The sequence below is a fragment of the Marmota monax genome, unplaced genomic scaffold, assembly GCF_021218885.2.
Source record: "Marmota monax isolate L192 unplaced genomic scaffold, Marmota_monax_Labrador192_F-V1.1 WCK01_AAM20220418_F8-fsc00012, whole genome shotgun sequence".
In the NCBI taxonomy this organism is placed as follows: domain Eukaryota; kingdom Metazoa; phylum Chordata; class Mammalia; order Rodentia; family Sciuridae; genus Marmota; species Marmota monax.
Genome location: NW_026695227.1, coordinates 21,283,466 through 21,307,305, shown reverse-complemented (window position 1 = coordinate 21,307,305; position 23,840 = coordinate 21,283,466). Strand labels below are relative to the sequence as shown.

Sequence of the window (23,840 nt, the reverse complement as noted above, 5' to 3'; positions counted from 1 at the left end):
TTGAAAGTGTAAATTCAAGTTTTTAGTATATTCACAAAATTGTACAGTAATTACCACTAATTCCAGGACATTTTGTTACTTCAGAAAGAAATCCCATATCCATTAGCAGTCACTCCTCATTGCCCTTAGGCCCTGACAACCACTAATTTACTTTTTATCTTTATGAATTTGCTTATTCTGCATATTTCATATAAATGGAATCCTACCATATGTAACCCTCCCCCTTTCTTCCGGAAGTGAGGATTGAATCCTGGGCCTCACCCATGTTAGGCAGGTGCTCTACTGTAGAGCTACCTCTCCAGCTCCATACGTGGTCTTTTGTGTCTGGTTTATTTCACTTAGCATGATATTTTCAAGGTTCATCGTGTTGTAGCATGTAGCTATACTTCAAATTCCTTTTCATGGCTATACGGATATAGTACATTTTTTTTCCATCCATTCACCAGTTGTTGGACATTTGAGTTGTTTCCACTTTTTAGCTATTTATTTTGGTTTTATTGAAAACTTCCAGATGACAATAATAATTTTCTTACAAGATATGCCATCTATCTCTTTATTACTAATTCATTTGAGATGAATTATCAATATATTATCAATTCATTTGAGATGAAGTATAAATATCAAACAGTTATCTCCTGGGATGGAAAATTTGAAGTAACCATTACAATATGATGTCTATATTCTGTTATAAAGAAATGAGGCTGGCTAATCACATAGACTTCCTCTCCTACTTATTTGTTGCTTTGTGTGCATGTTGAACCACTTTCTAAATTGTGCCTTATCATCTTCATCTTTCATCATTTAGAAAGATCCAAGTGTTATATTCTATGCAAAAATGCAAAAATATGAATAGTCTTGAGATTCGGTTTTTAATAGGGAAAAATTTAATGTAGAAATAAGTTCCAAACTATATGTTAATTTTAGCTTTTGATAGTTTATACATTTAAAAAATGTTTTCTGTAATACTGATTGAAACCAGAGCTTGCACATGCTAGGCAAGCGATCTACCACTGAGCCACATCCCCAGCTCTAAAAATATTTAAAAACTTTGCTTCTATGTCAGTTATTATGGTAGGCAAGGTGAATGTCGTAGTGATGAGATAGAATCCTTTTTCTCAAAGAATTCTCCTCTGAGGAGAAAAACATATACATAAACATGAAGTGAATGATCTGTTTGGAATTGAGATATAAACATGAGGGGGTTTGTTATAGAAGAGATTGTAAGTGTTAGAAGGGATGCATTTAATCAAGTCCAATTCCTAAGCTTTGCCAGTGATCACAGAGTTGAATAAATGATATAACCAGAACTGGTATCTATGTTCTTTTTTAGGGCCAGAATTCTTTCCTAAATTATATATAGAATAGCTTAATCTATAATTAGTTACCTTTATTGTCTAAAGTACCTAGAAACACATTGCTAATTATCTTTATTACCTAAAGTACTTAAAACATGTTTATTGTTCACTTATTTTACTCATAATAATAAAATTGCAAAATTACTATAAAATGCCAATATGATTAATGTCTCACTATATTTAAAAATTTATAATCATTATATGTATAGTAAGATGACTCTTTTACAAATATTATAAGTTGTTTCTTCCTGCTCATGCCTCAGCCAGCAATTCAAACAAAATGTCTTACAAAAATGGTGAGGTGTAAATAAAGCATTTAGAAAAGTACATGCATATTGCAAACACTATAGTGTTTGTTAAACAGAAGTGAGTGGTACAGAGATAACTTCAGTTTTTAGGCAGCGATGGCTATATCACTATGTGTTTATGTTTGTTGAAATAAAAAAGCCATATCTGTAGTAATGGATACAAGGTTATTAACTCAGATTGTGCTAATAACTCTGGAGGTTTCCAGAGACATGAGAAATATGTCAGTATGGGAATAGGAAGTATCATATATTTTGGTTTAATATTTCAGTTCATTCAATATTATCTTATAGCACCAACTTAGACTTCTGGAAGCCCAAAAAAGAAACCAGGAGGTGGTTCTTCGCCGCAAAACTGAAGAGGTACAGTAAGCAAATTGACCATTTGGAGGAAACATTTTGACCTTGAGATAAATGATGTTTTTCTATAGACTGAGAGACTGAGACAACTCTTCTGCCATTTCAGGTTACAGCTCTTCGTCGGCAAGTGAGGCCCATGTCAGATAAAGTGGCTGGGAAAGTCACTCGGAAGCTTAGCTCATCTGATGCCCCTGTTCAGGATGCAGGTTCCAGTGCAGCTGCTGTGGAAGCAGATCCATCAAGGGCAGGCACCCAGCAGAAAATGAGAATTCCTGTGGCAAGAGTCCAGGCCTTACCAGCACCCACAACAAATGGAACCAGGTCCAAATGATTCTTCTTTTGCTCCTTATATAAACTTTTTGGGCGTTAATACTGAATACTGTGCATAAATTAAACAAGTCTTATTATTGGCAGATGCACAGTCATGTAAATGCATAGTAATTATATTTGTCTGTTTTTATATGATTATAGAAAAAAATATCTGAGGAAAGGACTGACTGGCCGAGTGTTTACTTCTAAGACAGCTCGCATGAAGTGGCAGCTCTTAGAGCGCAGGGTCACTGACATCATCATGCAGAAAATGACTATTTCCAACATGGAGGCCGACATGGACAGACTCCTCAAGGTACAGAAAGTAGAAACTAGACATGCTCCCCTTAGCCAACTGTTAATTTTACTCTTCCAGATTTGTTCCCTTGGGTACATTTAAGTTTTTGTTTTTGTTTTGATTGTCCTGTGTATGAGTAAATAAATGTTATTTCTTAAAATCCAACCTGTTTTTTCAATAGCAACGGGAAGAACTCACAAAAAGACGAGAGAAACTTTCAAAAAGAAGAGAAAAGATAGTCAAGGAGAATGGAGAGGGTGATAAAAATGTGGTTAACATCAATGAAGAGATGGAATCACTGACTGCTAACATAGATTATATCAATGACAGTATTTCTGATTGTCAAGCCAACATCATGCAGATGGAAGAAGCAAAGGTAATTTAAAAGATGTCAGATGGCTTGATGAACTATATTTATCTTTAAAAGCACTTTGAATTTTTAAAGGAAGGAATTTCCTATTTATTGGTTTAATCTAATTTTCAGATTTTACATGTAAACAACTCCTTGCTTGCTCTCCCAATTTCTCTGCTGATTTTGTGATATGGTTTCTTGTTTGTGCAATGCATATATCTTTTATAATATCCTGCCTTGAATTCTTAACCACTCACATGTGTCTTTTTTCAGATAGATAATATATTTCTTGGTGAAGGGATCAAATGTTATATTTTTCTGAGGCGTCTCACTGGCTAATCTAATACTATCAAACTAATACAGTAGGGTTTTGCCTTATGTTTATATACAAGATTCAGGTCAAAATCATAATCAGAATATGCTGGTTTGATGTAGGAAGAAGGTGAGACTTTGGATGTCACTGCAGTCATTAATGCTTGCACACTTACAGAAGCCCGATACCTGCTAGATCACTTCCTGTCAATGGGCATCAATAAGGTAAGATTTAGCTACCCTATTACTGAAACGTAAGTTTTGACCCATTCATTGTAGTGTTGTTTATCTCTCCAGTAACTCTTCTCTTTGTAATAAAGAACATTGTTTTTAAAGAAAAGTATTGGTGACTTATAATTATGCATAATATTGGGATATGTTGTTACATGTTGTTACATAGGAAGCATTTTGTAAATCTTTTTTTTAGAGTTAAGAAAAGTAAGGAATACTTAGATCGATTTTATTAGCTTGTTGTCTATTATATTTGTCTTTTAGAACAGATAAACAAATTAGAGAAGATATAACTCCGATTTTACTTTATCACAAGAAAAAAGTTCTCAGAGTGAACAAATTTGGTATCATAATTGGCTTAGTATTGATTCTTTATAGCTAGAACAAAACTCAGACAGAAGAAACAGTCATATAGAGCTTGTCTAATTTGTTACCAGTAAAGACGATTATGACTTCTGACTTGCTTGTTTTTGACTGGGACTGTTTTAGACCCTTTATGTTATGTTCTCTCACTTACTCTTGAAAATGTGCCAGGAAGTAGGTATTATTCACATAATTTTATGCATGAGGAGACTGAGAATCAGTCTCCTGGACAGGTAAACTTGCCCAAATCTGTCTGTTGTCAAAGTCTATGTATCGCAAGCATTTGCTGATCCTTACTGGTAGATTCTGTTTTGTGTGAGTCAAGATCATTTGTTGTTGTTGCAGGGTCTTCAGGCTGCCCAGAAAGAGGCTCAAATTAAAGTTCTTGAAGGTCGACTCAAACAAACTGAAATAACCAGTGCTACACAAAACCAGCTCTTATTTCATATGTTGAAAGAGAAAGCAGAATTAAATCCTGAGCTAGATGCTTTACTAGGCCATGCTTTACAAGGTAATTTGGACTACATTTTAATTGAATGGTTGCATGGTAGCTTTGCTCTTTGAACATGCTCTACTCTATCTCTTTCCTCTATGGCTTGACTGAATAGATGCTATACTTATGCTCTGAATAACTATTCTGTCTTTAATTTGCATGTGTGTATAAATTTGGGGGGAAGTAATTATTGTTGTTCGAAGAAGTGATTGTCAACTTAAAAAGACTTATCTAACTTTATTATGTAATTAGTTTTTATGGATAAAAACACCAACCAACTTTTGGAATTGGTTATTTAAATTACTTAAAAGATTAACTAAGTTTCATTACTTTATTCTGCATCTAACTGCCCTAAAAATAAATTCGTAAGTGTTTGCTATGGCATCTATTCTATATATCTTATAAATGGTACATAATCTTGTTTTATGTGAGAGTTCTTAACACTGGATCTGTTTTGATTGGAGTATTGCTTTTTGTTTCCTTTTTGCTGTTATTTGCACAGATCTAGATAGCGTACCATTAGGTAAGTATGTTTAGCTTTCTATGTACCCTACAGCTGCATGAATTACTAATTGTTCATGTACACTAATTGTGGTACATCTTAAAGTTTTTATTGGCAGTCAAGTTGTTGTTGCATGATCATTTTTGAAATGTTTCCTTGACCACAAACATACTAAGTCTTTTGTCTTTATTAAACATTCCTGATTTTAAAACTCTTAAATGTTCAAAGAAGTATGCTTTAGTTAATTGTCTCTTTTATTATTTGAGCTCCATTTATAGCTCCAGTTTCAGAAACCCTCTGAGTGCTTTCTCTTTCTTGTAGGAAAACATGACATATATGTTTCTTTTAAAATTTTAAGTGTACCTGTTAACATGCATCTATTGTTTTAACATCACAAATAACTTTGTTTTGCATAAATCTTTGGTATATATTTGCTATGTTCTTATCTATTCTTTATTTTTGTACAATTAGTCACATATTTTTAATATTAAAAAGTGAATAAAGCTATCAAAGACTTTATTTCAGCAAGGTGATGCCATATTTATAATCATAAGGACATTTTCAAGTTAGAATGTGCAATAGAGATCATTGAGTACAGAGGTTTTTAACCTTTTCTCCTTCCTCTCTAACATCCACAACAGTTGTGCCCACCTGATGGTAACATCTGTGCCTCCTTTTAATGACATATATGTAGGACCAGGAATATTGGGGAAATTTTATTACTGGTGATGTGTCTGAATGATTATTTGGGGTAGTTTTTATTTGCTTAAAATTATTTAAAAATCTGATCATAATCTTTTCCTAATTACATAACTGTTATATGTTTTCTAAATGTTGATACTTAAATACTTAAAGGAGAAGAAAGTAACTGAAATATTAAACGTCATTACATCCCTATGTTGTTAGAATAAACATAGTCTATGAATCTGTATTTATTTTAAATGAAGTCACAAATATATATTTGACTTATATACAGCATGTTAATATATAAATAATATTCCTTGAGATCAGTGAGATCAACTGCATAATATAATATGTATGGAAAGCTATTATTTTAAGCTACTCAAGCTATGACAAGGATTGGGACAAGACCAACAAGGTCCAATTAGGAGTGATTAAAAGAACCATATTGGGCCACTCAGGTTCCTGGCATTAAATCCAGCATTCTTGCCATTCTATATGTTAATAAAGGTGATTTCATCCCCTCTTTCTTCTCCTCTCCTGTCCTTCCTTTCTCCTCTTCTTCCTCCTTCTCTCATTTCTTGCTCTTCTTTCTCTTTTCTTCTTGTTCTGTTTCTAATGCTTTTCTTTGAATCACTTTTAATTATACTTGGAAGAGGGGTCAGAAGCACCAAGTGCAAACCCATTCAGCTGATATAACCTGTGACTCATGGCACAGTCAAGAGATTGAGGATATAATCTAGATTAGGGGAGCTGAAGGAAAAGCGTAGAAAGAGAAAAGAAAGTTGTCACAGTCATTGATACTTTGCTTTTAAAAAAAAAAAAACAACACTTTATTTAGCTCTTTACTTAGCTCTTACTTAGCCTTTACTTAGCTCTCCAATTGTACCTCAAGCCTTGGACTGGGTGCTAGACTCAGAGATCTGAGTGAAACACTAACCTTGATCTCATGGACCTGATGCCCTGCTAAGAGTGACAGACCATCAGCAAATTATGACACATTGCAGTGAGGACAGTGGTTGAGATACATATGAGGAATTATGGGAGCACAGAGTGGGACCATCCATAAAGAATGACAGTGTTGATGAAGACTTTCTGGAGGAGGTGACATTTCAGATGAAACATAAAGGAAGAAAATAAGTTATCCAGGCAAAAGACAATATTGAAGTGTCACTCCAGGAAGAGGGGTAGCACAAGCATGAAGAGATAGCCATGATATTATATAGATGAGGCCTACAAACAGATTGTTGCTTTTGAGCAACAAGTATGTGGCATGTAATGATGCAACTTTAGGCTGAACCATAGCCAACACCCCACACTACTAGGCTAATATTTTAGGGGCCTTTGAAGAACATTTATTTCCCACCCACTACCACCCAACCTGTATAAGGGTCCACAGGTCACTTCTGTCTCTGGAGATTTGTTAGAAGATTCATGAGACTCAGCATGTAGTTGTATTTGTGACTAAAATTTGGGAGAGCAATTGTGGTAAGGATGCACAGCTGGAAAAGGGAAAAGACACAGATGGGTCTATAGGGATCCATGTGCAGGCTGCCTTATGCTCTCTCCCATGAGACATCACTCAGACTCCAGCCCCAAGGAACAAAAATGCAGCTGTGTGTCATGCCAGGGAAGTCCATTAGACATTCAGCACCAGAGTGCTGTTAGTAATGTACCCTCTAATCTAATCTAAAAGTACCCTCTAATCTCTGGTATTATCTAACACATCCTAGAATTCAAACCTCCAGAAGGAAAGCAGGTGTTCAGCATCAGCCATGCTGTTTGCACAATTCAGGCATAGTGAACAGCCTTTGTTTATTTAGCATTGTTGGGGATTTTCTGAGAACTGTTTTCAAATGTCACCCCAAGTGCAGTCTTGTAAACAGGTGTTTCTAAAGGTAGCAGTCTCAGGGTTGCTGTATAGACTTTTTTCCATAACTACGTTTTACTATAAATATAGATCTTTTATTTAAAAAAAAACTTTAAAAAAAAGAATGAAATAAAAAAAAATCCTGCTTGGTTACTTCCAGTGATGTTTGTGAAATTTTACCCTGATACTGATAAATCTTAGGACAGGTGGGAGTTTTGTCTGACTTTAGGTTTATGATGATGAGCAAAGCTGCTGGCTATGGGTTAGGGTTAAGTTCAGAGTTGGAAGTGCAGTAGAAAGGCGATGGTGTGTCCTGCTGCTCAGATAACTCAGTGCTTCAGACCATTTTTAGTCCTGATGACTCCTCTCTTTGTGACTATGGGTGGGGATCTCTTTGTCCAGGTTGTTTATGTCAAGACATAATTGTCTCTAGGGTGTACATGCACAATCAGGGGTGAAGTGGTTTTCACCAAACACTCCCATGATGTTTGCATTCTGTTTAGTTCCATCACTCTCTGAAAGAAAAAGGCAAGCAAATTGTAGCTTGCTATTATACCAGGGAAAACAGAGGCTAGGCTTCTCATTTCTTTGGGACCTCTTTTTCTATATTATCTACTCATTCAATCACCTTAACACTCAATTATCCTGTCTTTGAAAGAAGTCCTTGAGCCTTCATTGAGTGACAGGTTTTGAAATACACATTGCCTGCAAGACCACTCTTTTCTTACTTCAGAAAGTAAACTCTCTTTGTGTGGGCCCTTTATGTGGTTTCATTTTAGATACCGCTATCAATTATTACTGAACTTCTCCAAAGGTGTCTGCTAAACCAGGAAGAGAGTATCAGTGGAGAGACAGAAAATAGTTGACTCAGGTGTCACAGTCCACCTGTGTGATACATAATTAGAAATTAAAAGAAAGTGACTCCTATGTATTTTTAATTAAAATATATGTTGCTTACAATACTGTCTTTAGTTTATGGAATGATTTTATAATATATGTGTTTTTAAAACCTGCACTTACATTAGGGGCTTTTTGATATTTTAGCTAGTTTACTTTCTGTGGCTGTTTTATTTACTGATTTCCTACTAGTTTTAAATATTTGATTTCCCCCTTTTTTTTTCTAGTCTGCTGCAGTTGTTCTGAAATAGCAGTGGTTTATTTGTATTAGTTTATAGAACCGTTGCATGCACAGCTATTTTTTTTTGTCTTCTGTGTACATGTGAATGAACTGCATGCTGTTTTGTGACTTCTGAATATCTTCATACACTCTATTCTACATGAAGGCAAAAATTAAACACAATTTTAAGTGAAAAATATTTAAGTAAGGTCCCATAACTTCAGGGTGTGGCAGTGCACACCTGAAATCTCAATGACTTGGGAGGCTGAGTCTATAAGGACTATAAGTTTGAAGCCAGCCTCTACAATTTAGAGAGGCCCTGTTTCAAAAATAAAATTTTAAATGGGCTGGGAATATACCTCAGAGGTAGGGCATTCCTGGGTTCAATACCTAGAAACTAAAAAACAGGATGGCATAACTGATAAAATATAAGAAGTATATTTACATTTATGTAGTGTTAATAATGGACTCAGTTCATTAAAGCTAACTCATATAGCATTTATTTAACTTGTGTTTTTAAATTTTTTTTTCGTACTGGGGATTGAACCTGGGTGTGCTTTACCACTGAGCTACATCCCTAGGTCTTTTTTGGTTTTTAATTTTTTATTTTGGGAAGGGTCTCACTAATTTGCCTAGGGCCTTACTAAGTTTGTGAGGCTGGCTTTACCTTGTAATCCTCCTGTATTAGTCTCCTGAGTTGCTGGTATTACAGGTATGTGCCACCATGCCTACCTTAACCTTGTATTATTAATCAGTGGATTTTTGTGTTTGGTTGACGCAGAATAGATGACTCTGAAAGAAATATATATAATTATATATCCTCAGATAAATATATGGTCTAATTCCCATCCAATATTTTTCCACGTTTCATTATTCAAATATATGGTTTTCCTACTTTGAACATGTTTTTCCTCATTATAGGGCATACATAAGGAGTTTCTTAGGAATATATCCATAATTCTATCTATTTTGATTCAGCTACTAAAACCAAAGTGCCCATCTTGAGACATTGAGCTTATATTTATATAGAATAGGGACTGTGGACATCAATTAATCTAGATAACATTTCATTTGGGGACTTTTCTTTTTTCTTTTTTTTTTTTTAGAAAATGTAGAGGATAGTACTGATGAGGATGCACCTTTAAACAGCCCAGGATCAGAAGGAAGGTAAGAGAGCCTAAGGAGACTGAATAGATTTGACTTGTTTCTATATTTTTAGTATTTTTTATCTTGTGTTAAACAATTATCATAAAACATAAAACTTTTTGAATTTTATGATGAATAGCACTAGAAACAGTAATTATGGGGGCTATAGACGTATAACTCAGTGGTGGAGCTCTTGCTAAGCATGCATGAGGCTCTGTGTTTAATTTCTAGTACTAAAAAACAAAACAAAACAACCCCCACAACCTGAAAATAAACAACCACCACCAACAATGATATAGAAACCAAACTAAGTCATCCTTAACCCTCACAAATTTTAAAATAAAAGTAGTGGGATATTTAAGGAAGAAAAATGACTTTTTAAAATAAATTCATTTTTACTTTAAATGTTTTCTGTTTTCTATAGATATATATTTTTCATAATCATAAAAGACATGTAGTTTTCTATTCTATGTTCTCACTTAATCCTGTGGCTAATTCCTTATTTGCATACAGCACACTCTCTTCAGACCTTATGAAGCTTTGTGGTGAAGTGAAACCTAAGAACAAGGTAAGGAGAATTGAAAATACCAGGTATTGTTATCTTAGGCTATAGATTTTGCTCTTCATAGAGTAGCCAGTAGGCATACTTTTACCAACACACTCTCATTTGTAAGGAATTTAGTTTAGTTTTTTTTTTTTTAAATTATCACTTATCTGTAAGTGATAATATCTGTAAGTGATAATTGAAAAATAATTATTTTGAAACAGTTTTGTTTGTTGAAATTTGAGCTTTAGGGGCTGTGGCTGTGGCTCAGCAGTAGAGTGCTTACCTAGCATGTGCGAGGTTCTGGGTTCGATCCTCAGTACCACATAAAAATAAATAAAATAAAGGTAAGGTATTAAAAAAATCACATCAATCTTAAAAAAAAAATTTTGAGCTTTATTTTATTCTTGCACATTTTCCACTGGATATGGGTTATGGAGACCGATTCTTAAGCCACTGGTTAACTAAATGTAAACCAACATACAAGGTAGGGGCTTTCAAGGTAAATCATTTAGATTGGAGGTTTAAAATCATTATCATTGATGAATTTTGAAATTTCAGCATTTTCATATATTCTTAAGTGTTATTTATTTTATTTAATTGGTGTCTTGAGGTAGCTTATATAATGTTGACCCTTAATTATAGTGTTTTAAAACTTATGCATCTATAATGCGTATTTATTGTGTTTTAAAAAAATATAAATCATACATACTGTTAAATATGTAAGAAACCATGATACATTTCAGATTGTGAATGGTTGTATTTGATACTAAATGAATTAACTAATGATCTCAAGGCATTTGAAAACAAAAAATTCTTATAGTGTTTAAGTATTTGTTGAACAAATGCATAGAATCACAACCTGGAAGAATAATACTATGCAAATGCATAGATTTAAGGCCAACTATTGTTAATCAGGTAGTGTAAATGAATAATTGGTAGGTTGTAAAATAGTGTGTTCCAGGGGTTCATTGTAATTGCCTACATAAAGAAGATAGTCACCATAAAATCTTGCTTATTTTTGCCATCTGGGAATATGGAACTAATTTTACCAGATCCTATTTTCTCAAAAGAAATCCTAAATATGGATTTTCATGAAGAATTTCCTTATTTTTAAAATACTGAGAAAAACTAATGAAAATATGTCTCCAAACTCCTGTAGCTTCTTGAGCTACTGACTTGATGACATATGGTTTGTGTTTTATTAAACTGACCAACCAGGTTACCAAAACTCAAAGCAAACATTCTCAATATGACTTGGATCCATTTCTAAGTAGGAAAGAGAATCTCATAAAGTAACTTTTAGGTCCTGGGGAAGCCTCATTCCTTATGTCCTTGTGAGTTGTCAGAGAGAGATGTGAAGTGATAGCCTAAAGGTTCTCTCCAGAAAGAACCACTGTGGTTGGAAATTACCCCCCAAAGATTCCTATCTTCCCTGGGTCCCTGGTTGTGGAGAGAATTGAGTGTAAATCAGGGCTGCAGGGCTTTCTCTTTTCTAAACATTTCTCAAGTGCTCCCTGCTACTTCTTTTGAATTGCAAAATACTAAAATGGTATCCTATAATTTTTTTTCACTCATTGAAAAAATAAAGTCGATCATGTAAGTCTATACCACTGTGCTAAGTGCAGGGGTACAAGTACCTATCCTCTGGAGTTATAAAATCTGGTAGACCTTTTGTTTATCTGTTAATATCTCAGGGATATCAAAACCAACTCTGAGTGGTAACCCTGTTTATTTGGTTTTTAAAAGTAAGGAAAGGCCTGGGCTTGGTAGCTCATGCCTGTAATCCCAATAGCTCAGGAGGCTGAGACAGGAGGATTGTAAGTTCAAAACCAGCCTCAGCAATATTGAGGCGCTAAGCGACTCAGTGAGACTGTCTCTAAATAAAATGTAAAATAGGGCTGTCCAGTGGTTGAGTGCCCCTGAGTTCAATCCCTGGTACTCCCCCACCAAAAAAAAAAAAAAAAAAAAAAGTAAGGAAAGGAATGCTTATAGCGAGTCTGAATTCTAGGAAAATGACTTACCTACTTCACCAAGCTGCTTAAAGCTAGTGCTGACTGGTATTGAATTAGCCAGTAGACAGATGAAACATAGATTTATGGCATTAGAAAGAAGAGAAGGGTCAGAAAAATTGAAAACAAATATTAAAAATGTATATTTAAGAAATCTTTTAAGTATGAGAAAAATGAGAATTTAGTTGAGCATCCCTAAAATTAATTATCTTCTGTCTTAATTTATTCCTTCCTTTCTTCCCCACCATTTCCTTCCTTCCTTTCTCTTTCCAATTTATATTGAGGAAGCTAGCCACTTGTGATAAATGGAGGCAGATTGTCTGGCCTTTGCCACTTACTATCTGCATGGCCCTGGGAAAATTATTTAGTCTCTTTGTATCTTAGTTTCTTCATTTGTGAATAGGGATGATGACATGACCTATCATCTATGTGTTAATTTGACAATATACTTAGAATTATGCCTTGCACATAAGCACAATGCACATGTAGGCAATTATTGTGGCTTCCATAGAGCTTATCTGGCTAGAGCTCTGCTTGTCACTTATTTCACTTGCTTTGTTTGACACCCTTGCCAGGGAAATACAGGCTAAATGTTTTTGCCTATTTCAAACTAATATAAATCTCTGTTCTCTAATCAAGTTCTGTGCAGAAGTTTGCTCCTGATTGCTTTTCCTTCCATTCTCTAACTAGGCCCGAAGGAGAACCACCACTCAGATGGAATTGCTGTATGCAGATAGCAGTGAACTAGCTTCAGACACTAGTGCAGGAGATGCCTCCTTGCCTGGCCCTCTTACACCTGTTGCAGAAGGGCAAGAGATTGGAATGAATACAGAGACCAGTGGTACTTCTGCTAGGGATAAAGAGCTTCTTCCCCCATCTGGCTTACCTTCTAAGATAGGCAGCATGTAAGTTTGGCCCAGCTACACTAACTTCTTTTCTTCTAGCTTTTATTTATTTATTTTTTTTAATATGCATGTTGCTAATTTCTTATTTCTATTTCTATTTTTAAAATCTTGTATAAACAAGATCTTTGATCTTCAAAGTCATTTCTGTTAGGTATTGTTTCCCCTGATCTTTTTATGGTCAAATAATTTAAGATGAGATGTTCTTTGTGGAATTGCTTTGCCTTATCACTAAGCTGTAGGGTCATTTTAGGGGTTACAGTTTTAACAAAGGTCAAGTCATGAATTATAGACAAAGTTCACATATAAACACCTAAAGTGGGATAAAGTTATACCTTTGAACCCAATATATATAAACAAAAACTTAAAGACCCACATTTTCTCTGAATTACCTATCTCCTAGTTCTTCAAGCCTGGTCAGGGTGGTAAATCTTTGCTGACCATTTTAAAGAAAAAAAAAGAAATATGAATTGCAAACTTACTACATTTTTAGCTTTTCTAATTCTTTACCTTGAAGCACATTTCATTTCTTGGATGAGTGTATGCACAAGTTATTTTTATTGGAGTTATTAAACATTTGAAGAAAAATATTCTCTCTCTTGTCTATGATATTAGGAATAAAGTTTTCTACTCAAAACAAGTCTTTTTGCTCAGAATATTTTCATTAATAGTTTGAGAACAAAGAAATATTTCCCTACACAGGTTAGTATGTGGATGTACCTTGTGTATATGTTATGGTAGTTATATTAAAATTAGATCATTCACTTGTAAAGATTTTAAATAATATTTTCAAAATAATCCTCACATACAATCTAGAAAGCAGTTTATGGAATACCCACCTCTGCACTGAGGAATATTGCCCTCACAAAAATGGTACATACTGTATGACTGCAAATAAAACAAAATCACAAACTTTCCACCATTGAATATATGTTTCCAATAAGATTCTTCATTTGATGAAGATATTTCCATTATCATCCACTTAGTAATCCCATGTGCTTTTAGTTCCAAAATTAATTTTAGTGATGACAGAACTTTCTTGCATGTGCTTGAGGTGGCTAATGTAATTAACTGTTGAATACTGCTAACCAGTATAGTTATGGCTTCAATGCATTTGTGGTAAGAAGAGAATAGAAGAAATGTTTTTGGTGAAGGTAGTGATATAGAACTAAGCACAAGTTTTAGGGCTTGCATGTGTTCATCATTTAGTCTGTCAGTTGAGTAGAGAGTTTTGGAACATCAAGATTAAATCTGTGGCCTGGAATCCAGATTCAGGTAATACCTTCTTTTGACTTTTTTTTGTTTTTCATTTTAAAAATGTACCCTTTAAGACAGATAGTAGAAAATATATTTTGAACTCTATCTTCATATGATTTAAGTTTTCATAAATTCAGAAATTTATATGTGTAAATCTGAAATTCTTTACAAATTTTAGAATTGCCAGTTACTTGGTGTAGTAACTCTTGTAAGCCATTCCTGCATGACATTCTTTCATGAAGTAAAATAATTATTTTATAATCCTTTTGATTTACATGACACAGAATTTCTAAAATGATTTGAAAAGTCAAGACATATAAAGTTTAATATATTTACTTATCACTTTTAAATAGGAATCATGTAAGCCCATTCTGGGGGTCTGAAAATTCTTAGTTTATTTATTTTTTCTTATTAATATAACTAGCCAAGAATAAATTTTTGTCACCATACATAAAAATCATTACTACCATGCATAAAAGTCATAATCCTGAATTTTTAATTATATGGCAATCATTCAACATTTAAAACTTATGAGAAGGATTTTTTATTACTAAAATATACATAGCTACTAATTAATACCTAATTACTAGTTTGGTAAAATCATTGTCATTATTTTTGTGTCTATCTGAATTACTGTTTTGTGACTAAATATTAATTTATTAAATCTCATTGTTTCTCATATTCTGATAGTCTATTATTCTTGTTCTTACAAAACTTTTATAAACATAATTTTCCTTCAGCTGAAGTAATTGACAATAAAACTTTAGCATTTACACTTAAAATGTTTATTATAGTTATTTAGCAGTATAGTGTTGATGTTGACATGTAATGATAATAGGTTTGAACATATTTAATAAGATTACCAATTCAAAATTTCTAGTTGTGAAACTTCCATCAATCAAAAATAACTCATGTAATATTTTCCTATTCTAGTTTAGTTTTTCGTGTTCAAGTAATAATCTATTAAAAATTTTAGATTGTCTACCAATCAATCTAAAATTATTATTATATATTTATATATATTTAAAATAATTATTATATATAATAAATTATTATATATTATATATTTTTATTATATATAATAAATAATTATTATATATATTTAAAATTATTATTATATATATATATTTAAAATAACAGAAGATAGTTAAAGAATCTTTTCCTATTTTAGTTCTAGACAGTCATCTCTGTCAGAAAAGAAATTACCAGAGCCTTCCCCTGTAACACGGAGAAAGGCATATGAAAAAGCAGAAAAATCAAAGTCCAAGGAACAAAAACAGTAAGTGATTAATGCATTTTATGTAGAAGACTGTACAATACATCTGCTGAACCAGATTCTGAAGGACAGTACTGTGTTTATTTTCTAGATTTAGGTTGGCTCTGTGGTTATGATCGATTTGACCAATCAAGACAATCAAGTCAGCTTGTGTGACTTTTTGGCCCACTTAACTGTTCATATACTTAGCACTTATTCCCTTTCATGTCCACTAACTGATTTTTCAGTTACTTTTGTATTATCATTGAAAGAGTTCTTATGCATGTGGGCTGAGGCATATTAAATGTATATTTCAAATAGTGTTCTAGAAAAATTTAAAATTATTTTGACTATCATTTGATAAAACAGACCTTGACTACCTCTTTAGAGTGGCTGGTAAAAAACTAGTATTAATCACAGGGTGTGTTATTTGTGCCATTATCTTGCTGTTTTCTCATGTTTAAATTGAATTATCCTCATTTGTTTAGTTTGTTTGTTTTTTGAAGGCTTAGTTTACTTAGTACTATATGATACAATCTAATGACGCACTTAACTGGGCATTTATAAATTGCAACACCATATCATGCATTAATTGAGTGGATTAGAGCCAGGGTTATCTTGCCACACCTTCCTCAAATGATCTAACTTTCTGTGTGTGACAGATAGCTCTCAGACATGTTGTTGAGGGAGAGCCTCAATGCCAGTCTACACTAAAATATTAATAAAATACATTTTCTTAATTTCTTTATCATAAAAATAAATGTGAAAAGAAGTGTTCATGCATTTTCTATATCTAAGTAGACAATCTTATAGTACCCCCTCTCCCTTGCGCTAAGAAACACTCTCTATTTTGACACTGATATAGCTGACTTGAATGTCATAGAAATTCTCCTTCTTATCATCCTAACTTCCTATATTTTTAAAGTTGCAATTTGCCTGATTCTATTGAATCAAATGTCTCAAGAATATTTGGAAAATGGGGAATTGGAGTTAATAAGCAATTTTGAAATAAACAAATGAAACATCTAACTAGGCAAATTGTTCCCTAGCTCTCTGTTTTCTTATCTATAAAGTGAGCAATTTGTCTCAACTCTAAAATCAGATGATTTTAAATTTGGCTTGCTTTATGGATATGGACTTCAGATTTCAGCAGGCAGAACTTTTCATTAGTGCCACCTTGTGGTCCATGTAACAAAACCCATGTAACAATTTTTTTAAAAATTTTAATTAAATTGTTCAGTATGCATTTTATTTTACAAAAAAAAAAAAAAAGTGAAGGAGAGGAAGAAAAGAAGGAATTTTCTAATGAAAAGCTTTAAAAAAAACACCGCATGTTTCCTATAACTTTCCTAACAAATCATAACCAATTAAAGCCATCTGTTTAATGTTCTTTTTTCTTGTAGCTCAGATTCTGGAACTTCAGAAGCTAGTCTCTCACCTCCTTCTTCCCCACCAAGCCGGCCCCGTAATGAACTGAATGTCTTTAATCGTCTTACTGTTTCTCAGGGAAACACCTCAGTTCAGCAGGATAAGTAAGTCATTATGGAAAAGAGCCCCAACTATTTATACAAGTTTTTGAATCTTTCAGTACAGTCTGCAAAAACATCTCTGTGTGGGAGATGGTGTCTGACTTGTGAACTTTTGCCATATTACATGTATTTTTTCCAATGGGAAAGAACCATATAATCTAAATGAGAGAAATTTATTTTCCTGCTGAACATTATTCCCTGTTGTAGATTTGCATTGCTATACTTTGACACTATCTTGCCTTTTCTTTTGCAAGTAAATTAGAAATGAAAAACCTCTGAGACTATTTGAAGTTTAAATTTCTTGGGATTCTTCAGCTTCTTTGTGCCCACAAAAGCTTCCAATCCTGGTCTCCTGAATGGAAAATAGGCATGATTTTTACCTTTGGTAGATACAACAACTTGAAAAACCATTCTTATATGTGTAACCTGTTACTATCATTTGGTGATTCTAGACAAATTCACCACAAAACTTCAGTACTTGTTTTCTTGGATAAAAGAGAACCTTGGAGGAGGTAGGGGAGGAGGACTGGAAGGAGGTTGTGGGGAAGGAGAGGATGTGGAAAATGTTACTTTCATTAAATTAGATAAGAGAAAGTATCCCTACACTGAATCATAATCTCTTGCAAGAATTCAGTACTAACAATATTGCTGTGAGGCATTTATTAACTCTGACTTGTCGGCTTGGATTTTGAATAACAGCATTGTGACTGTATGTGCTTGACATTTATCCTTCTATGCTGTTATCCCTCTGCATATCACAGGTCTCTGAAAGATATAGGATGTCATTTAAGATCTTTATGGCATGTTTATATTATGCTAAAATGGCTCTATATACTTAAACAATCCATCATTTTGAGTAAAATTTTAATCTGCTTAATTTATGGATATATTTAATTTTATGTATTCATTATTATATTTTATATAGTTAAACCAGTAAATGACATGTCCTTTAAATGAGAAAGAGTCTAGAGAGGTAAATATGTTATGTGTTATTAAGCAACACTTAAAAAATATTGTTAAATCATTTCTCTCAGTTATTGAGGAAAACAGAACATTGGGAATCTTTGGGAAGTCAGTTTTCACTAGTTAGGTGAAGAATTGCTAAATTTTATCTGCCATGCATTCACAGGAGTTACAAATTTTTCTGTCAGTCTTGATGACCTTGATAATCTAATCATAGTTTTATATTTTTTACTAAATATTGTATGAACTATAAATAATTCCGTTAGCTAAAACTTAGGATAACTGATCCTTTTTGCATTTCAGAAACTCCTACCTTTCATCTCATTCTCCCCAGGGCTCTTTTTGAGAGCATTTCACTTCCCGGGTGAGATGTGCATCCCACAGGCTGTATCTGACCACATTCCACACCAGCACTCCCCTGTCTTTGTTGTCCCAAAGTCTCTTATACAATATATTAGATTTTCATAAAGACTGAACTCACCTCTAGTCTTGAAGGCTTCTGGGTAGGACCTTCAGTAGTGGCTTGCCTAATTCTAAAATTCCACTAAAGTCCCCTAATTATTAGAGAGTCTCCTTGCTCAAAGGAACTCAGTGTTTTTGAGGTGAGTTAAAACCAAGGATTATTAGAATTTTGACTTAATTTTTATGGAAACATACAGTGCATTTGTGAAACTTCCACATAAGAGTCTAAATCTACTGAAATGGAAAAAATTTTTGTAAGTACTAATCATGTTAAATGGAATAAACCTGGAAGTAACCTAATTCACGTACTTGTTATTATTCCTGTCTTGGGCCTAAATTTTAGAAGTGAGGATAGATTCTGTGGATCATTAATAGAAAGTTTCTTCCCTGCCTAAGTGTTGGTAGAAAACATGAGTCAGGTTTCTTGCCTGACTTATCTGTATTTTAAACTTGCTGATATCCAGACAAATAGAAGAGCAGGCCACCAAAGGAAGCATTTGTCTGTTATTTGTGCTGTTGATTTTCAGTCCAGTGTCAATGTCTTTAACTGTTGACATCCGTATTCTTTCTGCTCATAATTCTAACTCTTTCACTATAGGTCTGATGAAAGTGACTCCTCTCTGTCGGAGGTACACAGGTACTTTCTTTCTGTCTTTCCTACATTCTGGCATTTCACTGATGTTCTAAAATGCCTTCCTAGAAATCCTAAGCAAGTCTCATTTTTGTTGCATGCATGACTTGTTGTAAACCATGTAAATGCACTAATATTTTTAGATGTATTACTTTTAATGTATTTTTTTTGCAATGATACCTTAAAGTAGTGGCCAGCTCTTTTTATATGATAGCTTAAAAAGTTGTGGTATTTTTTTGTGTGTTTTATGTCTGTAGTAGAAATGTTTTTTAAAAGAAATAAAGCTTTATGGTTATTATTGTCAAGAAGGTTTGCTCCTCAGTGATTAGTTCTAATGCTTCCCAGTGTGTGGGATGGATCAAATATTTTTTCTTATTGGTTTAGCAAATTTAAACAAAAAGGTCACAGGATAAAGGAATACTAGGTGGAAAAAACATACTATCATGCCAAAAATTAAGAACAAAAACTTGAAACTAAAGGAGGTTTTATTGAAAAATTTTTTTTTCCTTACTGATAGATGTAGTTTCTAAAATAACTTGAATTTTTTCATGTTATGGATTTTGGGAGGTCTTAATTCTTTCTCTCATTTCCTCTCCCCACTTGTCCTTTTGTCTCTTCCCTTGTTCCACTTGTATCCCTTGTTTTATTGCCATTTTGCTGATCATCAACAGATCCTCCAAAAGGTAGGCAGGGGAAGGGAGAGGAAATCAATATTCCACAGTATTATAAGACTTTACAGATTTGAATAGAACAAAAATAAATGCTTCCTTTCCCCTTCAGATCAGGTGTCGTGAACAAACTTGCAATATTTAACCTTAACTTAATGAATTACTTTAATGTTTATTTTTCATATTAAGAATTTGAATGGATTAATTCTAATAGAAATACTGTGGATATATTCTTCCAGTGCCTGTATTGTTTTCTATTATCTTTTTGTTTGTTTCTTTGTGTTACTGAGGATTGAATTTAGGGGCACTTTACCACTGAGCCACATCTCCAGTCCTTTTTAGTTTTATCTTTAGACAGGGTCTCACTAAGTTGCCGAGTTTCACCTTGAACTTGTGATCCTCCTGCCTCATCCTCCTGATTAGCTGAGATTACAGGCACGAGCCACTGCACAGAGCTTTTCTATTGTATTTGTTTTAGGGATATATATATATATATATATGTTATTAACCCTAATATTCTGAATATTTGAGAATATTAAAGTTTCTAATTAATAAAGTGCTGTTATTAATTAGTAATATCAGGATTAATTTTCTTTAGAAGACTAAATAGTCAATGATATTAAAATACTTAAGAATGAAAAAGAGACATCCTTCTTTCCAGGAGGCAAATATTTAGAGTACTTTCCCAGTATGATCTTTGATGTGACAGATTTCTATTGGATGTTATATCATTAGGGGATAAAGTTGGTAATATGCTATAAATTTTTCTTTATAATCATCTTTTGATTTATATTCATGAGTCTTTGCTGTTTGAGAAGCAACAGTAGTAGCCTACTCTTCATTATAATTATACCTTCTCAGTATTTGCAGTTTGATGGCTTCAGCTTGTAGCTATGAACTTGACATCAGCAAGATTTCATAATAGCAGATTTAGACTCTTGAGGAAACTTCACTCCCATTTCAGGTTTAATCTCTTTAAATTGTCAGATTACAAACATTTACTGAGCATTAATTTCAAGAATCTGAAACTGACATATGTATTCAAGTAATTGCATTGGATTTCATAAAATACATGCCCAGAGATGACATTTCTTGGTAGTATTTCCAGTGATAAGACAGTCTTTTCACTTTTGAAATCATTATAGCTAGTCCTTAAAAAATAAGGTATTTTTTTAGCTCATCTCAAATTCATCTCCTTTACATCTCTACTCATTAGTCTTTCATCAGCTCTCTTAAGTTATACCAAATTTAATTTAATACTTTTATATGTATGTGGCTGCTGTTTAGTCTTTCTGCAGTGCCACTGTATCCTCTCTTCAGTAAATGTTCTTTATTAGTTTAATAGTTCTAGTTTCGTCACCCGTTCTGTAAGTAATAAAGTCTTTCTTGTACTTCTATTGTTTTGGAAAAGTCCCATTTTTTTTCATGTTCTTCTTAAAATGTGGCATCTAAGACTAAACCTCATTCTAAATGTGGCCTAGGTGAAATACCTTAGGTCTCTTACATTCTTCTGAAATAGTTACTTCTGTTGAATGAATCATTGATAGTGTTGGTAGGAGAACCACATATTGTTAATTCTTTGATCTTTTATTCAACAAATATAACCATTTAGGTGTTTAAACCTAAGTTACTATGATTGTCTTTCCTACTTATATCATTCTATTCTATCTTTGACTTAAATTTTATGCTTACATTTTATATAGTGATTATTTTATTGCTAAGGAGGTTCATAAAAAAATGAATTCTTTCAGTGATTTTTTTCCAATCAATAAAATATACTAATCGCCTTTTTAAAAAATGAGTTTTATTTTGGCTCAGGCATTATTAACACAATTAGGCATAGCAATGCATTGTTGCTCTGTTTCTTTTTATATGTCTTTATTTGTTTTTATGTGGTGCTGAGGACTGAACCCAGTACCTCACATGTGTGTGAGGCAAGCACTCTACCACTGAGCCCAACCGCAGCTCCCAGCTTTTTAATATATCAATTTAATAAGCCATTTCTGTCTTTATGGCTAGGGAAAGATTGATGAGGTACCAAAGATCTCTGAGATTGACTCTTTAGTGTGACTCTTCAGTCCTTGGAACTACCTTAGTAGTTCAGTTCCACGATTACCTTGTCACCAGGGATATTGCTTAAAAGCCTGGATAAATGGCTTTATTTGGAGTCCACATACATAATAAATATGACACTGACTTGGTGTGCCACCTATTAACCCTACAAAGAATTTCCCCCCAGGAGATTTGTGAGCTCATGTTCTCTTTTATTGATGAACATTTATTTTTAAGTGTTTATATAATGGTTCATTTTCTATTTTCATTTGTGAGACTCTTCAAGAAATTTCACCGATGTATAGTATCTGAAACCTGTTTTCCCACCTTCTTTTGGATAATCAAGTGTATATGTTTTGTTTTCTTTATCAATCTTTGGGATTTCTAAGCACACTGACAATGATTTTCCCTCCACAAAGGCATATAATTTCAAAACCTTATGACATAGTAATTTAAAAACATAAATATCTGAACTCTTTGAGTACATCTGCATTGTCAGTTTTTCTCTTGTATTCGGCTTACATTGCTTTTTAATCACTTTTGTTCTATACCTCTTGGAAGATTTTTCTCTTTCAGGAACATGGAAATTAAAGTTTTTCTTTATATCTGTATTTGTCCTAATATTATACCATCTGCTTTAAATGAACATATTTTATCAATTTTTCTTCTTGCTCTGAGCTAAGTATTTGATAGATTTATCACATCTTAGTTTATTCTCAGATTAGCTTAACTTCTTTAAGATAGGAAAAGTGTTTTGATAAATCTTTTTATTTCCATAGTGCTTAGCCAGTGGCATAAAGGAGAAACTCCAGAAATATTAAACTTATGAGAAACTCCCTAAAAAGCTTCACTGTTATTTACAATTCTCATTTTAAAAGTGTTGAGCTTATTAGAATTATTTTCTTACATAATTTTCTGATCTTTTGAATTCTCCTCCCTTCAATTTCTGTTCATGCAGACATTCCTCTTTTTTCCTCAGTTTTTGTTTGAAAACTTCTTTCTTAATGTAAGGTGACATACTGTGTATTATTCTTTCTTCAGCATGCTCCTTTTGACCTAGAATTACTCTCCCACATGACCTTGAGTCACGTCTTTGAGTTATTCTTCATTTCTAAGTCTTCCTTATTTGTCACAACTAAATACACTCAAACAGCTCCCAGTATTGCTTCCTTAAACTTTGCAGAGATGAAATTGTTAATGAGAAAATCCAGATATATCATGGGCTTTGCTGTTTGCAGAACACAGCTGCTAGCAGAAGCCTGATTAGTTGCTATTAGTACTAGTATTATCCCCCCTCTCCACCTCATTTTTTTGCTTATAAACAAGCAAGGAAGCAGTCTAGATTTTATTACTAATTCCTTATAAAGACTTCTTAAAATAAGGAAAAATAACTTAGTCTCATGAGATAGAGCTCTTGAAGTGAATCTTTGTATGTTTTTTCCCCAAACTCAGGGGCATAATCAACCCATTTCCTGCTTCGAAAGGAATCAGAGCATCTCCACTTCAGTGTATTCACATAGCTGAAGGGCATACAAAAGCTGTGCTCTGTGTGGATTCTACTGATGATCTCCTCTTCACTGGATCAAAAGGTGCTAGTAGTTATTTAGTGTGGATATTTAATAGTTTTTTTTAATGGTTTAGTTTTTAACAGGCTCTAAAAATATCGAAATGTTTCAGACTAGTAAGGTCTGACAATCCTGTTCAACCATCAAATACATAAAATATAAAACCATTGCATAATTGGGAAGGAATAACACCTCTGTTGATGTTTGGGAATCCGGTGGTGAGAGAATGCATCTCCCTTCATTGTTTGGGTGGTTCTGGGTTTTGTAATGCAGGTTAATATACACATTTATAAAAGGCCATTAAAA

The 23,840-nt window shown here is 33.4% G+C and overlaps 1 protein-coding gene across 14 annotated transcripts in view; it reads left to right on the top strand.

Moving 5' to 3' along the window:
* Nucleotides 1–23,840, top strand: part of Kif21a (kinesin family member 21A) — a 145,660-nt gene that overhangs the window by 101,321 nt on the left and 20,499 nt on the right. For 2 of the 14 annotated variants that reach the window (XM_046435963.2, XM_046435966.2), the window contains 15 exons: nucleotides 1,955–2,023; nucleotides 2,127–2,341; nucleotides 2,492–2,645; nucleotides 2,809–3,003; nucleotides 3,415–3,516; nucleotides 4,231–4,396; nucleotides 4,881–4,901; nucleotides 9,655–9,715; nucleotides 10,208–10,262; nucleotides 12,941–13,155; nucleotides 15,581–15,688; nucleotides 17,068–17,196; nucleotides 19,217–19,255; nucleotides 19,921–19,932; nucleotides 23,422–23,558. In XM_046435963.2, coding sequence (XP_046291919.1) covers nucleotides 1,955–2,023; nucleotides 2,127–2,341; nucleotides 2,492–2,645; nucleotides 2,809–3,003; nucleotides 3,415–3,516; nucleotides 4,231–4,396; nucleotides 4,881–4,901; nucleotides 9,655–9,715; nucleotides 10,208–10,262; nucleotides 12,941–13,155; nucleotides 15,581–15,688; nucleotides 17,068–17,196; nucleotides 19,217–19,255; nucleotides 19,921–19,932; nucleotides 23,422–23,558 — 1,678 coding nt within the window. The remainder of the gene's footprint in view (nucleotides 1–1,954; nucleotides 2,024–2,126; nucleotides 2,342–2,491; nucleotides 2,646–2,808; nucleotides 3,004–3,414; nucleotides 3,517–4,230; nucleotides 4,397–4,880; nucleotides 4,902–9,654; nucleotides 9,716–10,207; nucleotides 10,263–12,940; nucleotides 13,156–15,580; nucleotides 15,689–17,067; nucleotides 17,197–19,216; nucleotides 19,256–19,920; nucleotides 19,933–23,421; nucleotides 23,559–23,840) is intronic. The other 12 variants (XM_046435968.2, XM_046435965.2, XM_058576450.1 and 9 more) reach the window with 8 other exon arrangements.